Source organism: Alligator mississippiensis, chromosome 2, assembly GCF_030867095.1.
Source record: "Alligator mississippiensis isolate rAllMis1 chromosome 2, rAllMis1, whole genome shotgun sequence".
In the NCBI taxonomy this organism is placed as follows: domain Eukaryota; kingdom Metazoa; phylum Chordata; order Crocodylia; family Alligatoridae; genus Alligator; species Alligator mississippiensis.
The window spans coordinates 129,750,734-129,764,992 of NC_081825.1; the positions used below are offsets into that span (position 1 = coordinate 129,750,734).

Consider the following 14,259-nt stretch of genomic DNA (forward strand, 5'->3'; position numbering starts at 1 on the left):
TATAAAACATAAAGGAAAAAACAATGTAAAAGTATGCAAAATAAAGATTTTTTTTGCATTGGAATCTGGGAAGGAATCTCTGTATTTCATCTGAGCTGGTGACATGAAGCACCTAAAATCATGGGGAAGGCATCTTGCTGCACTTTATATTTTTACTACAATTCAGCAAGATGCTCAAACAAGTCTAATCTGAAGCAAGTAAATAGTTCCATTGACTTCAAATAGGTGCGCAAGTGCATGAGTAGACCCGAATCAGAAGTGTCAGACAACAAGTCTTGCAAGAAAAAAAACCAAGCCTCTGAACTCAGCTCTTCGGAAAATTCTTAGTTTTCTTCCAAAAATGTAACTGCACTTTAAAATTACTTGTGTTTTGCTAGAACCTAATTCTGTTTTTAATGTTAAAAAAGGTAGTTAATAAAAAACAACATCTGCTAAATACATATTTTGTAAGATACATTGAAAGAGAGTAGTCTAGTATAAGGACTAATTCTGACAACTAGCAATATAGATTATTCTCCTGCAATTAACCCTAGCCTCTCACAGCTCTTAAGTATTTACTGGACAAATACAAAATACAGGGCATAAATGGCTTAGATACTAGACAAAATTTCTAGTTTGTGTTAGATTAAATTGCTTCTTAGGCACTTTAGAAACAGGAGTTTTTATCAAAATGGTAGTGAGCTTTATCTAGCTTTGAAAGTTGATTTACCCAAAAGAAATCAAATTGGGTCTAGTAAGTTCAAAAAGGTGGGGAGAGCTCCGCAAGCTTCCAATGCATAGCACAAAGACCAGAGAGAGTAACTGGGAGCACATTCCTTTTTTTATGGCCAGCCCTGATCATCCCAGAAAGTAGTGAGGAAACAGGCCAAGTGCGGTGGTGCATGCTACATTCTTTGTTAGGATATTATGGCTATGGCATGCAGGAAGTCAATGCGAGTCAACCATAATTCCTCCTGGGTGTTCTTGTTGCAGTGGCCATTTTGCATCCTCTTCATTGTGTGGGTTGTGGCTATAGGTCACATGCTAGCCCAAAGCACAGCATCACAGAAAACACGTCCACAGAAAACATATTTCTATAAAAGCCTTTATATTATTCATTTAGATTAAAAATGTTCCCACTGAAAGCAAATTAAACATAGTGATTCTTCATCACCAGCGTCCACCCCAAAGAAAAACAAACACTCAAAGGCACTAAACAAAACTACATTAGAAACTATTAGCTTCAACATTCCACCTTAAAAAGTAATGCAGTTTGAGGAATTCGTTTGAAAAGACTAATACCCATCTATTGTAATACAAACTAATTTTAAAGCAGAACTTTTTGCCAACATTTGTCAAAATATTTGACCTTGGCCCAAAACTCATGTGCTACATTTCAGCATGGTGTGGTATTTCACAATCAAATAATTAAATCCATGGAAACAGGAGCTTACTAGCAGAAGTGCTAATGCACCCTTATATGCATTAGTACAGGTTGTGTGATACTTTTAATGACAATTTGAAAGTTATAGCAAGTGTCTGAAAGAGAGAGTTTTGATTAAAATCTGCAAACATATCCTAATAACACGTCCTTAGAGTAACATATACCTGATACACATTTTCTTATAGTGGAAGTAATCGAAGGAAATCAACATATTTCACAATGTACAGGAAGAGACATAAAACTGGACTATAAAATAAGGCACTTGCATTGAAAGAATATATTTCGAAGACAATTTAACTGGCTAATTTTTAACCATTAATACATGTTCTGCAATGCATCTCCATATCCTGAAGCATTAAATAAATGTTCCTATGTAATAGTTTTACCTTCCAACTTGGCAAATATAGTGTTTATGGCTTCTTGAATCTTCATATACTAGCTTCAAGTTTCCCTCTTCCTTCCTAGATTTAATTCTAATATACAGTATATTGCTAAGTAAAGTAAAGCTCACAGGCTATACATGCTAATTTAAGTATATGTTTGCATGAGATACTCAACTGGATAACTTTGACTTGGTTCCCAATGTTTGTTATGAATAGAATTCCACAACACAGCTTTGCAATATCCATATCACTGGCCTCTAATGCATAACAATAAAATGACATTAATATATTATGTTGGGAAATTATTCTTGCATGTACTTCAACTGCAACATTGATTTGAATGACTGTCAGATTCAGCCACTACAAAAAGAACACCTTACGGTTGAAATGTGGACTGTCTCTTGCTGTGCTTAATGCAGAACTAGAACTCAAAACATATTTCATTCGTTTATTTAAACTACATTGTCAAACTCCTAGTTCAAGAAAGTATTTTGCACTTCTGCAGCACTTATCCAATGATTTAAGAAGTAGTTTGTATATAGTACAACTACACAATAGTACTGAGAGACAGAGAAACAGTCTTTTTAAGCCATCAAACTGATGTGAGGAAAGATTAAATTTTCATATACACTGGGAGTGTCTACACGAGACAATTACTGCACAGCTGGCTAATTAGCTCTGTAGTAAAGTGTCCATATCTACACTGCAGCTCTATTAGGCACCAGTAAACTAATTAACTCCAAGGTAGGTTAGTACTTGTAAATACAAGTACTATCCTATGGCAGAGTTATTTACTCTGAAGCAATGCACATGTGGGGCTGGTTTGGGCATGAGGGTGCTTCAGTACAGGGACTAGCTGCTGGCAAGCCCTGTTCTTGAGTACCCTCATGCCCCAGTCAGCCTCTCTGCAGCATGTTAAGCCAGGTTGGAGCAGCTCCAGTCTGGCAGGTTGACTCTCCAGCTCAACATGATGCAGTCCAAAGTGCACATGTAAACATGGCACTCAGGAGCAATGACCTCCAGCTGATACTAGCGTATTGCTTTGCATTAATTGCACGTGTTGATGTGCCCATTGAGTCTATTCCTGGGAAAGACCACTGCAACTTGATGCTCAGTGGAACTGATAAATTAGTCCCAGAGAACAAAAGTGACTTCTCTAAATGAGCACGAGTCAATGAGTGAGCCTGGGGCAGAACTGAAACCTGCATATTGAGGCCTCTCTTTATGGGCCTGATTCAGCCCCTTTGAGTTGTAGATGAGAAATCAGATCCTAAAGCCCTAGAGCATATTTCAAATCTAACAGAAATAAACCTTTGCTGTTATCATAATGATTTAACAAGTGAGATGTGTTATCTGGCCATGAAATCGCTAGTGACTGGTGAAACTCGAAAGTTTGTAGGACTGACTGAATTCAAGGTTTGTCAAAAAGCATTGACATCATGATTGCAAATCTCATGAAAAAAGGATTTTCCTTTGTGTGCTGTCAATATCACAAGAACATTTTTATTTGTGGATTCTTACCAAAAGACAGTAATGCAGCAGTGTCAAAATGAACAAAAACCCATTGTCAAGTTATCCACTTTCTTTTGTTTGTCTTAAGAAGCAATGGGGCTGTATGGGGGTAGGGGAATTGGTTCTAGTATTAGGAAAACGTGGTTTGATTTTATTTTTCTTGAACTGGCAGTCTAACCCTTTATAGTTCCTTTTGTCAATATTCCTTTTGTGAGTTGAGTGATGCTAGACACATATCCTTTATCTCCACAGGGGAGCACTAAGTACATATAATGGAGGTAAAAACCCACAGTTGTATTCAAAACTTGACTTAGCTGCTTTATCTGACAGATATGTTGCATGCCATCTACCCCATGATCCTGATAAATTAAACTTAGTAACTAATCACCATGGCCAATGTTCTTTTAATATGAATGCTCAAGTCAGACTTGTAACTCCAATAAGGCAGGTAGCTTAAACACCTGTTTTCAGACCTGCCAATCAAGCATTCAGCAGTAACTATGACTTTACTGGTACAGCAGGTACACACACTGAGGTTCCAGGGATGGACTTCAGAAGTCTTACAAACCCTAAATTGAGCGGCTCTGCTTATGGGCATCTGGCAAGGGACACAGGTGTTACTATAGACAGCAATCAAATAAAATCACAGAAAACTTTAATTGAATGATATGTATGTGAAATGGCAACCTGAATAAAAGGCAATGCCCAGAACTGTGAAGTTGCATTTGAACAAATTCCAAGTTAGTGTCTTCCTTTTTGATTTTATTCTTTTATTCACCTACTTTCCAGCTTGAATGTTTGTATTGGAGTTGCTTTGTAATTCAGTAATTTATCATAATTACTGGAAATTCTTACGCTTTTTCTTTTTATATACATAAGCTAGCAGTGGCCTATGTGTGCTTTGAGTGTTTACAGTGGACATACAGAAATGGGTAATGTGAAAGTATAAGGCACAGTATACTGTTCTTGAACATATTTAAGCTCCAGATGTTCCTGAATGAGATACGTACTTTTTTTTTTTTTTTTTTTAAAGTAAAAGGATAAAAGATATTTAGTTTACACTAGTAAGAAACAAAAGGGCAGGAACAAACAAATTAGTGCAAATTATTTCTGCTGTAATTGTTTATGTGCTAAACTAGTATGGTTCAATCTCTGGCCCGCACGCTGAATCCAGGCTTCCCACGGGTCTAAAAATTTGGCAGTGGGGGAATGGTTGCAGCAGTTTTGGAAAGCCACAGAAATTCACGTTGCTACTACTCCCCTGCTGCCAAATTTCCAGACGAGGAGGGAGCCATGCAGTCTGAATGACAGCACCTTAACGCACCAGACTACGCTGGCATCTCGGGTTGGGTGGTGGCTAGATCCAGACCGTGGGGCCAGGCTCTGGTGCAGAGTAACTCCACGGCTGGGTCCAGCTCACAGGGCTGGGCCAATGTACCAGATCACACTCATGGACTGACCACATGGATCCAGCCCTGCATCACATATTTGGCCCACAGGGTTGAGCCAGGCACCACTGTGCTAAACTATAATAAACTTAGCCCTATTTCACTGAGTAGTAAAACTACTGTGTTTAAGCTTCCATTTACCATAGGGTAAGGACAAGCACATGAAAAAAGTTACGACAAAACAGGTGACATGAGGTAAATCCCCACTCCCTTTTTTGTTCATTTCCCATACTTTAAAGTTATGGAGAGATAATGGGAAAAGGTCACTATTATTTAAAAGCTAAAAAGCCCTCTGCTTTTATCAAGTTAAGAATGGAGAAAATTTAAGCATTAAGAGAATTGTGCCAAAATTAGAATTTATTCAATTTATTGAGCTACAGACTCATTTTTAAGTCGTCTTTGTTTAAACAAAAAGGGAATTCAAGCAAACTTTATTCAATAACTGATTATTATTTTCTATTGAGTTACAAGGTCAAAAGGAAAGATCCTATTGTCAAAAGTATAAGAAATCTTAGAAAATACTATCATTTACCTAATTTTGTTTTCAGAAAAAGGCAAGTTATTTCATAAATTCAGAAGTATACTGTTTTTTGAACAGAGAAGTTGCAGGCAAGTCATTAGCTTTCTAAGCATCTCATTGGAATCTCTCATTGGAACTCTTTCGTGATCTATGTAGGCAATTTATTATTCAGTAATTTAACAGGTTACCAGATGAAAACCATAGTTTTTGATGCTGCTTAGAATGCTCCAATAACATCTTTCACAGCACTCATCCTGAAGCAGATTTACTACTAAAGAGATACATTACATTTCCCTCCAAAGGCAATGGGAGTGGTACAAACAAAAATAATTAAACATGACTTGGCTGATTTAGCTACAGCACAGAAGTCTGTTACTTCAAAGACATAATGGTTTAAGAAAATAGAAAAACCACAGAACTTTTTATTCTGTAAAGGACCAACCCTATACTGTTCACTAAGACTATGCAGCTCAAAACTGAAGAAATACTGCTTTCACAGTGTAAGAGTTATCTACTTGAGGCAAGAGTTCTGCCAGAAACAAAAAACTCTGAGATTAATGTGTCTATCTGCATAACATAAAAGAGTCCCAAATATGGTGCATAATATTTCTAGTGAAATATGACAAAACAGTTAAAAAGAGAACAAGGTTAGTGTTACTTATTTAACTATATTTTATCAGGATGCCCTGTAAGGAAAAAACTATTACACTTTTGTGCATTATTAAATAATCTGAAATGCAAGGTAAAAATCATTTCTCTCGTGTACATTTTTATAGTTATTGGCCCTCTGAAAAAGAGATCAGATCCAAGTACTCTAAATTGCATTTTATTTATAGCAACTTTTTAACTAGAAGTTTTAAAACTGAGGTTGTCATTATTTAATTTCTTTTTTCAGTGTTCACACTTGTCATTCAAAGCTTTTCAAGGCATTCTTAAAAGAGTTTGTATTTCAATTATGTTAAAGGTTAAACCAACTATTAATATGGATATTCCCTCCACTGTCAGCTTTTACTGAAGGTTTGGAAGTAAAATACTAGCATAACTGAGGAAATGAATACAGAACAAATTATTAACTCTTAAACACTGTGGTGCTAATTATCCACTTGGTTTCCTAAAGAACAATATCAAATACAACAAAACAATGTGAACCATAGTAACTGCTGATCTGCACGTTGCACATGCTTCTAAGGAAGCAGTGATTTCCCATTTCTTAACCAACATACTTGTGTAGACCCTGTGGCTGGACAAAGCAGCACTGGTAGAAAGGAATTAGCAAGTCAGTCATATGACAGCACCATTTAATAATAGATGTTAGGTATAGTCAAAGAAATGCTACTGTTTTAGGGTATTTGCCTGGACACTTGTTTATGAGACTGAGGTTTGTGCCAAGCATAAATAATAATATTCTCAATGTATAACATGAGGCTGTCAAGCACAATGCTACATAGTTTCAGCATGAAACACTAACTAAAATTAATTTTATTTTTATTTTAAGCATTCCCTATTTGAGACTTGACTTTACAGTCCTCAAGTAAGTGAATGAATAAAAAAGAAACAAAACAAAAAAACCAACACAGCGTAAATTTTGCTTGAAACACATTATAAATAGCTTTCTTTTCAGTTATATACTATTGGTTAATGTATGTGTGTGTAAATACACAGAAGTACGTGTATATATAGGTATATGTGCTATATAGCTATATATACATAATACATACAGACTGACATTATCTCACCGTTAAAGGTTTAGACTTTGAAATGATTTTCTTATTTGTTATAATTTTAAAAATAAAATATCTCCAAGGTTGTAGAGCTGATGATGTTAGCAGCTATTATTTCTATTTCACAATGTCATCAAGTAGCACAACAGTTTTTTTTTTTTTTTTTTAACTTTTATAAAATTACTAATAAAAAAAGTGTAAAAAATATGGTTTAGAGTAGTATAGGATACATAGGAGTTGGTAGTATTTCAGGGTCATAATACATTCATACCCAGTATAGTGTAAAAATGGCAAGGTTCACTTCCAGCTTCAGTTGTTTTATCAGGAGGTTTAACCTTCATTTGCAAAAACAATGCAATAAACCACTTCCCACCATTATGTTATTCTTTATATTTTTCTATATAGACATTGTGCATTTAAATTTTTAGTATTCTTCTGCCCTTAAACTCCAGAACTCTGAAGAGATTTTGTTTGGGTGCTTTTGTGGATGAGTGATAATTAATAATGAAGAGCGTGATGTATTCTTTGGCACCGCTTAATCTCATTAATAAAGCAAAGTCCTCCTTCTTTTCTTTCTCAGGTAAAAATCCTAACAGTGGTGCACACCAGCACTGAAGAGTGGAACAGGCCTGTACAATGTGATGACTAGAAAATATACCAAGGGGTGACATTTTTGTCTACAAGGTGTTTTTCCAATCAACTGCACAAAAATTTGGTCCACTTGCGTAACAATACAGTCCTCAAAGAACTTTGGTTATAGCATTAATGTTTTGGTAAAAAGAAGAGCAGTTGATTTCTTTCCTTTCTTCAAGTGGATTTTTCATTGTCTTCTCCCGTCTTCTGAACCCGAGAATATTTTTTGCATGAAGATTTGAAACAGCTGGGAGGCCAAGATATTGGCCAGGAGAAGCAGCATGGAACTGAACCTTGTACATTCTTCTCAAAGAAATAAAATATTGGATACCACCATGCTCGAGAGAGAAAATTTGTTTGGGAAGACACCTTCAAGTTCTATATTGGGATGGGGATGAGGGAAAAGAAGAGACAAAGAAGATGACAAAATAACAAGTTTTAGCAATATACCCAAATAGATCAATTGAATTTTATAAGGAGGAGTGTGTCAAATACAGTACAATAGGAGAATAAAAATTCTGAAAATAATAGGTGTCCTGAGCCTGGGAAGAAACACAATCCAATGTGCCTTTTTCCCTTTATAATGCATCACATAGTATTAAACAGAGGGGATAATCTTTTGGTTCTGGATCAGAACTCCAACAAGAAATGCGAGTAAAAAAAAAAAAAAAAAAATCCAAAAAAAAAAAATCACCCCACCTAGCAAGTTTTTAGAGGGATTTTGATCTATTCACTCCATGGATGACTGTCATAGCAGAGTACTGTATTCAATGATCTAAGAGGTTCTATCATATCTTATGTTGCATCTCAAATTGCAAAGTAGTATATTTAGAGCTAGAGAGAAAAATTTTGACACCTGTATGTCTACTTACACTTCAGTGAAGTTTTTTAAAAAAAAGCTAAGTTAATTTAAAAGTTCACTAAAAATATAACTAGCTTCTGTTTAAAACCTAAAATATGGTGTGGGTTACCTAAAACAGCAATAAAGTATTTTTTTTAAACACTAAGCTTTGAGAGTCCAGAGAAGAGCTACCCATATGATCAGAGACTTGCACAGCAAGCTATATGAGGAAAGGCTAAGGGATCTGGGACTCTTCAGCCTGAAAAAGAGAAGGCTGAGAGGGGACTTGATAGCAGCTTACCGCTACATCAGGGGAGTACATCAAGGGGTCAGCGAACAACTGTTCACTAGGGGGCCTATGGGGATGGCCAGGAGTAATGGCCATAAACTCCTGGAAGACTGTTTCAGGCTCAACATTAGGAAAAACTTCTTCACAGACAGGGTGTCCAGACAGTGGAATAGGCTCCCTCGTGGTGCAATCGCCTACCTTAGAAATCTTGGAGAGGAGACTGGACGGTCACCACCTTGCTGGGGTCACCTGACCCCAGTTGTCTTTCCTGCCTGGTGCAGGGGGCTGGATCCAATGATCTTCTGAGGCCCCTTCCAGCCTTGCAATCTATCAAATATTTCTATATGCTTTCAGGAAAGCAAGTAACTGTACAGATGTGCTTAAGTCTCCCTGACGTCCAATTTTCTTATACTTTCAAAGGAAAAAGTCTATTTTTGTCTCAGTTCTAATCAACTAAATTTGGTGATCTTTTGGTGATCAATATGATCTTATTTTATGGAACTGAGCGAAAAGGGCCATTATCACATTGACAATAGCTTACATATTTCCTATGCACTCACCTTTTCATTGGCCATTGAGTGGTACCACCAGAAGAGCCGGGTGGTGATATAATAAGCAATGATGACATCCACAGTGTAGTGTTCATGTGCAACAAGGATACAGATTATTCCAGCAGCACTCATTAACCAGCAGATTAAATGATACCACCAGAAATGACGAGGTGAATCTGTCAACCAAAAAAAAAGGTGAAGGTTGCTATACATATCTATATGATAATACAGGTATGATTCAGCTATTTAATTTGAACCCTTCTGGTGTGTAGGTATTTTATTCATATTTGTGGAAATACTTGCATTTCAGTAAGAATAGACACTTAAGAACTAAATTAGCTTACTGACATAAAGCAAATATTTTCCTCCCCATGGTCTCTGGTGCCCTAAGAAGTTCCAGCAGAGGGAGAGATGAACGTTTATAAATAATCTAAGTCTGTGTGTTTAAAATGATTTTGAGTGTATAGAAATAAAGAAAGAAGCCAACCACTAACTCCATGCTTGTCAGTGTCGTTTTTTCCAAAAGATGAACATTATTTAGAGTCCAATTACACAGGAAGCAGCAATGAGAAAATGAGGCACAGTACTGATGTACAGACACTGATTGCACAGCAGCAGCATGCCTATGGGATACATGGCCAATTCTTCAGAGGCAACTTCGGACGGTTCGTTATAGTACAGTCTGCTTGTTATGGTTCTTTCTACCCTTTGTCCTATTTAAAGCCATCTGAACTATATTATTCCTCCCCCATTCTCACCCCCAAAATTTTGAAATAAAGAGTTAACTATATCTTGCGTGGGGCACATATTAAAGGGTAAAATTTTAAACTGCCCACTGTTAGGCTGTGATAACATTCATGCATACAATATTATTAAGAGAAAGCAGTAAATCCTGTTGCCACCTACTCATGGAACATTAGGCTATATGCCATCTGTTCTACCAATTCTGATGTATTAATTACACGTGAATCGCTGCCGGAAAGTTTTCAGCACTGTGAAATTTAGGCTTAGCAGTCACCACACCACATACCAGTTTCTAGCTGTTGGGGGAGGGAGAGGGAAAGGAGGGGGAGAGGAAAGAGGGGCAAACCTCTGTCAACATACAAGTGCTGAATGCAGAATTTCACATAACCTAGCTTCATTGTTTGACTGATTATGAGGCACCCTTTAGAGGGTTCTGCAGGGATTTATTCCGGGCCCCAACTTTGTTCAAGGTTTTCATCAGTGATCTGGAAATGGGGGTGCACAATGAAGTCTCTAAGTTTGCAAATGATACCAAATTATTCTGTAGAGTCAAGTCCCAAGCTGATGGAGAGGAGCTGCAGAAAGATCTCACCAAGCTAAGTGAGCAGTCAAAAAAAATGGCAGATGAACTTCAAAATCAACAAGTACAAGGGTAATGCACCTGGCAAAAATTAGTAGGAAACTGGTTTAAAACTAACAAGACAAAGTCTTTTTTTATGCAATGCATAGTTAACTTATGGAATTCATTGCCACAGGAGGGATGGACGCAGGTAGCATACCCAGGTTCAAAAAGGGACTGGACAAATTCATGGATGATAGATCTATTAGTAACTGTTAAATGGATTGGCTGGAGATGTTTAGAAATGCCAGAAGAAATGAATAATGGCACATACCAAGAAAGATAATGGATAGGGAACAGATGACCCTAGATCTATTCTGGTTCAATGCTTTCCCCTCTAGCATCCATTTCTGCCGCTGTCAGAGACGGGATACTAGGCTAGATGAACTATTGGTTTCACCCAGTAGGGCACTTCTTATGTTCTTATATTCCAGACTAGTGTTGCTTAACCTTTTGGTGCCACTGGGGCTTGTGTGGTCAAACACAGGGCCCCATGCTGCATCCAGCTGGCCTGTGTGCCTGGATTGGCCCCCAGGTGACATCTAGCCCACGGGGCTCCCTACAGGATTGGAAATTTGGCAGCAAGGGAGAAGTAATTGCTTCCACCACTTCCCTATCCACAATCTTTTGGACCCATGAGAGCCTCTGTGGGCTGAATGGCACGGCTCCACAGGTTGGATCTGGCCCATGGGCTGGGGGTTGAGCACTTTTGCTCTAGAGAAACTCAGCATTAAACTCAGTATTGGTATAAACAAGCACAGCTCCCACAATGGTCAAAAGGAAGTGATATTTTTCCTTCCTTCTTCAAAAGGGTCAATAATTAGAAGGTGCAGAATTAAAATTAAACAAATACTTATTGCTCAGTGATTTTTCTTTTGATTCAAAGCACATTGTTATCCCACTCCCACATTTCCAGTTCCCAAAATAGAGTCTGTGCTCAAACACTAAAGCACCAAACCCTGCATTAAGAAAAAGTATATCCATACATGTAATGTGCATATTACTATACTTCATAGGAGAACCATCCTAGAGACAGCCCTGGGATGAATTTTTCTAAATTGTGTGAAGTTCTGCTATTTTTGGGGGGACGATAAAAAAAGTGTATCAATGTATTAATGTGATGTGTGCTTAGGAATTCTTCTTGCAATAAGCTTCAAAACACATTCATTACTGAATACCATAACTTACATTCCTTGATAAATAGGTAGGTGAGTGTTAGCACTACAGTGTGACCACTAAAAAGAAAATCTCCACATAGGATGTGTGATCCTGTAATGGACAGACCACCACCAGAAATCAGTCGCAGGATCCTCTGCACCTTAGCTTGAGAATCTCCATTCAACTAGAAAGACAGGACAAAAAAAAAAAAAATACAAGATGAAGAATGAATGTGTGTAGACAAGAAGTTTATTGAAGTCAACTTGTGCTTCAAATGGAAAGAATTTTGTCTACTAAACTTTTGTATTTTCTTTGTGTATTTTCGAAGTAACTCTCCAAGACTAGCACAGTTCCTTAGAGAAATCTGTCAACAACCAAGGATCCACAGAACAGGATGAAATTGGAAGATCAGCAAAATGTATTCTAACACAAAATATGCTCTACTTCATAAAAAACCCCAACAGCAAGGCTTTCTATTTGTGCTGTATATTCTGGAACATAATGATGTCCAGTATATTTAAAAAACAGATGTTAAAACTGGAGTGTGATCTTGTACATTACAGGCTTTTGTGACATACCACAAATCCCTCAGTGTTGCTTCTGATAATGCAACACATTTATTTTTGATCTCTTTAATATACAAGTCACCTGCTGTTTTTAGCTAGAGCTGAGCAACAATGTCAAAAAATGTGCTTAATTAGAGGATTACTTACAGAGTCAAAACTAGGTTTCCTGACAGTTTGGGAGGCTTTTCAAAGCCTGTGGGTGCGTTTGTATTTTCCCAATGTTGTACAAACCCTCAGTGTCAAAACAATTGACTAAAATTCACTGTCTGGCGCACAGAGGGGATATGAACTTATGAGAACCCAAAACAAAATAAATTATAAAAAACCCACAAAGTTTTTTCTGTGGCTCTAGAACGTATTAGATTCAGATATTTTAACATATGCTCCATGGATAAATTCATCCCTGAATTTGTCCCTTATTTCACTCAAGTGAAATAAATACACAAAAAAACTGAGGATAAACTTGACTCACCTCTACCTTTAGAGAGGTACCTTGAAATATTCATTCATGCTGCAGCATCCCAGTGCAAGCACGGGAACATCCTAAAACATTTTTTAACCATGTAGAGAGCTGCTTAAAGTGGCTATGGAGTCTTAGGTTGGTAGCCCAAACTGATCTTAACACAAGCTTATGCCAGTTCCCCAAAGACGTGCCATTTCCTTGCCTTACCATTTTAATCATTTTACCATTTATTTTTATAGTGACATTGACAAATACATTCACATTTCCACAACTACTTGCTCAATTTTTTAATGAACTTGCTTTGGCCAGGATTGTCAGAATAAGTTTAGACATCCCAGATGGTCCTGGACAACAAGCATGATAATCATGCTTGCAGCCTTCTACCATTCTCTCATATATATGTGCCTGCCTGCCCAGCAAACAGCTGGTTTGTGTGTCAGCTGATAAAATTACAATAAAACATATTACAGTAAAAGCTCTGTTATCCAGCACATTACAAGCTGCCATGTTCTATTAACTGGCATGCCAGCTTGTAAGGTAAAGTGAAACCGGAAGTGCCCACTGTGGCACATCTGGTTTCTCTGAGCCCCCACGGCCCAGGGGAGAGCAGCCTGAGCTGCTGAGCCCCCACGGCCCAGGGGCATAGCAGGCTGTGCGGGCCCGCCTCCCTGTCCCATGGGGTCCACAGGGCCCGTGGGAGGATCAGCAATGCCACAGGAGGGGCAGCAATGCCCTGGATGCAGCGGGAGAAGCAGCGCATTAACCAGCATATTTTGTTATCCAGCATCTCCCATTCCCAGAGGATGCCAGATAACAGAGCTTTTACTGTATACAGGTCTTGGATAATAAAAATTTCTCCAAAGATATGAGGTTAAAATGTATATACGACTCAACACCACATTTATCCATTTTGTTACATACTTTTGTGCTAGTTTATTGTACTCTGTGAGGTCTTTCATTGTACACACGTATTCAAGCAGCAGGTACTGCAGAAGATGTTGCAGAGATTGAGGCTCTGTGCTGCAGTCACAAGCAGTTGAACCAACGGTATAGCCCCATCTCTTCATTAGTTCCTTGGAGTGTCCGACTCTGGTATGTAGGCAATTGAAACATCACCACCTTTGCCAGCCCCTGGTGGGAAGGACTCGGCTGCTGAAATGTCTATTTTTCTGCTGTCAGGTATTTGCTTCAGCCTCTTGTTCCACATCTGTAGTCTTATCTCTTTGGATGTGGCACTGAGAGGTTGGGGGTTTGTGAGGAAGCTCCTGCATGACTTCAGATGTTTGTATGCTGCTGGATGATCATACAGTGGGTGTCTCGCATCTTCAGTTTGACTCTATCACAGGCACCGACTCTGTGGGTGCTCTGGGGTTCAAGCACCCACCAAA

At 38.0% G+C, this 14,259-nt stretch overlaps 1 protein-coding gene across 8 annotated transcripts in view; it reads right to left on the reverse strand.

Annotated features, from left to right (window-relative positions):
• Positions 1–1,068: 1,068 nt before the first annotated feature.
• SGMS2 (sphingomyelin synthase 2) overlaps positions 1,069–14,259 on the reverse strand; it is a 75,224-nt gene continuing 62,033 nt past the window's right edge. For all 8 annotated transcript variants that reach the window (XM_059722132.1, XM_059722130.1, XM_059722133.1 and 5 more), the window contains 3 exons: positions 11,873–12,026; positions 9,331–9,497; positions 1,069–8,018 (listed from right to left, as the gene is read on the reverse strand). In XM_059722132.1, the coding sequence (XP_059578115.1) occupies positions 7,815–8,018; positions 9,331–9,497; positions 11,873–12,026 (525 nt within the window). In that variant the 3' untranslated portion in view covers positions 1,069–7,814. The remainder of the gene's footprint in view (positions 8,019–9,330; positions 9,498–11,872; positions 12,027–14,259) is intronic.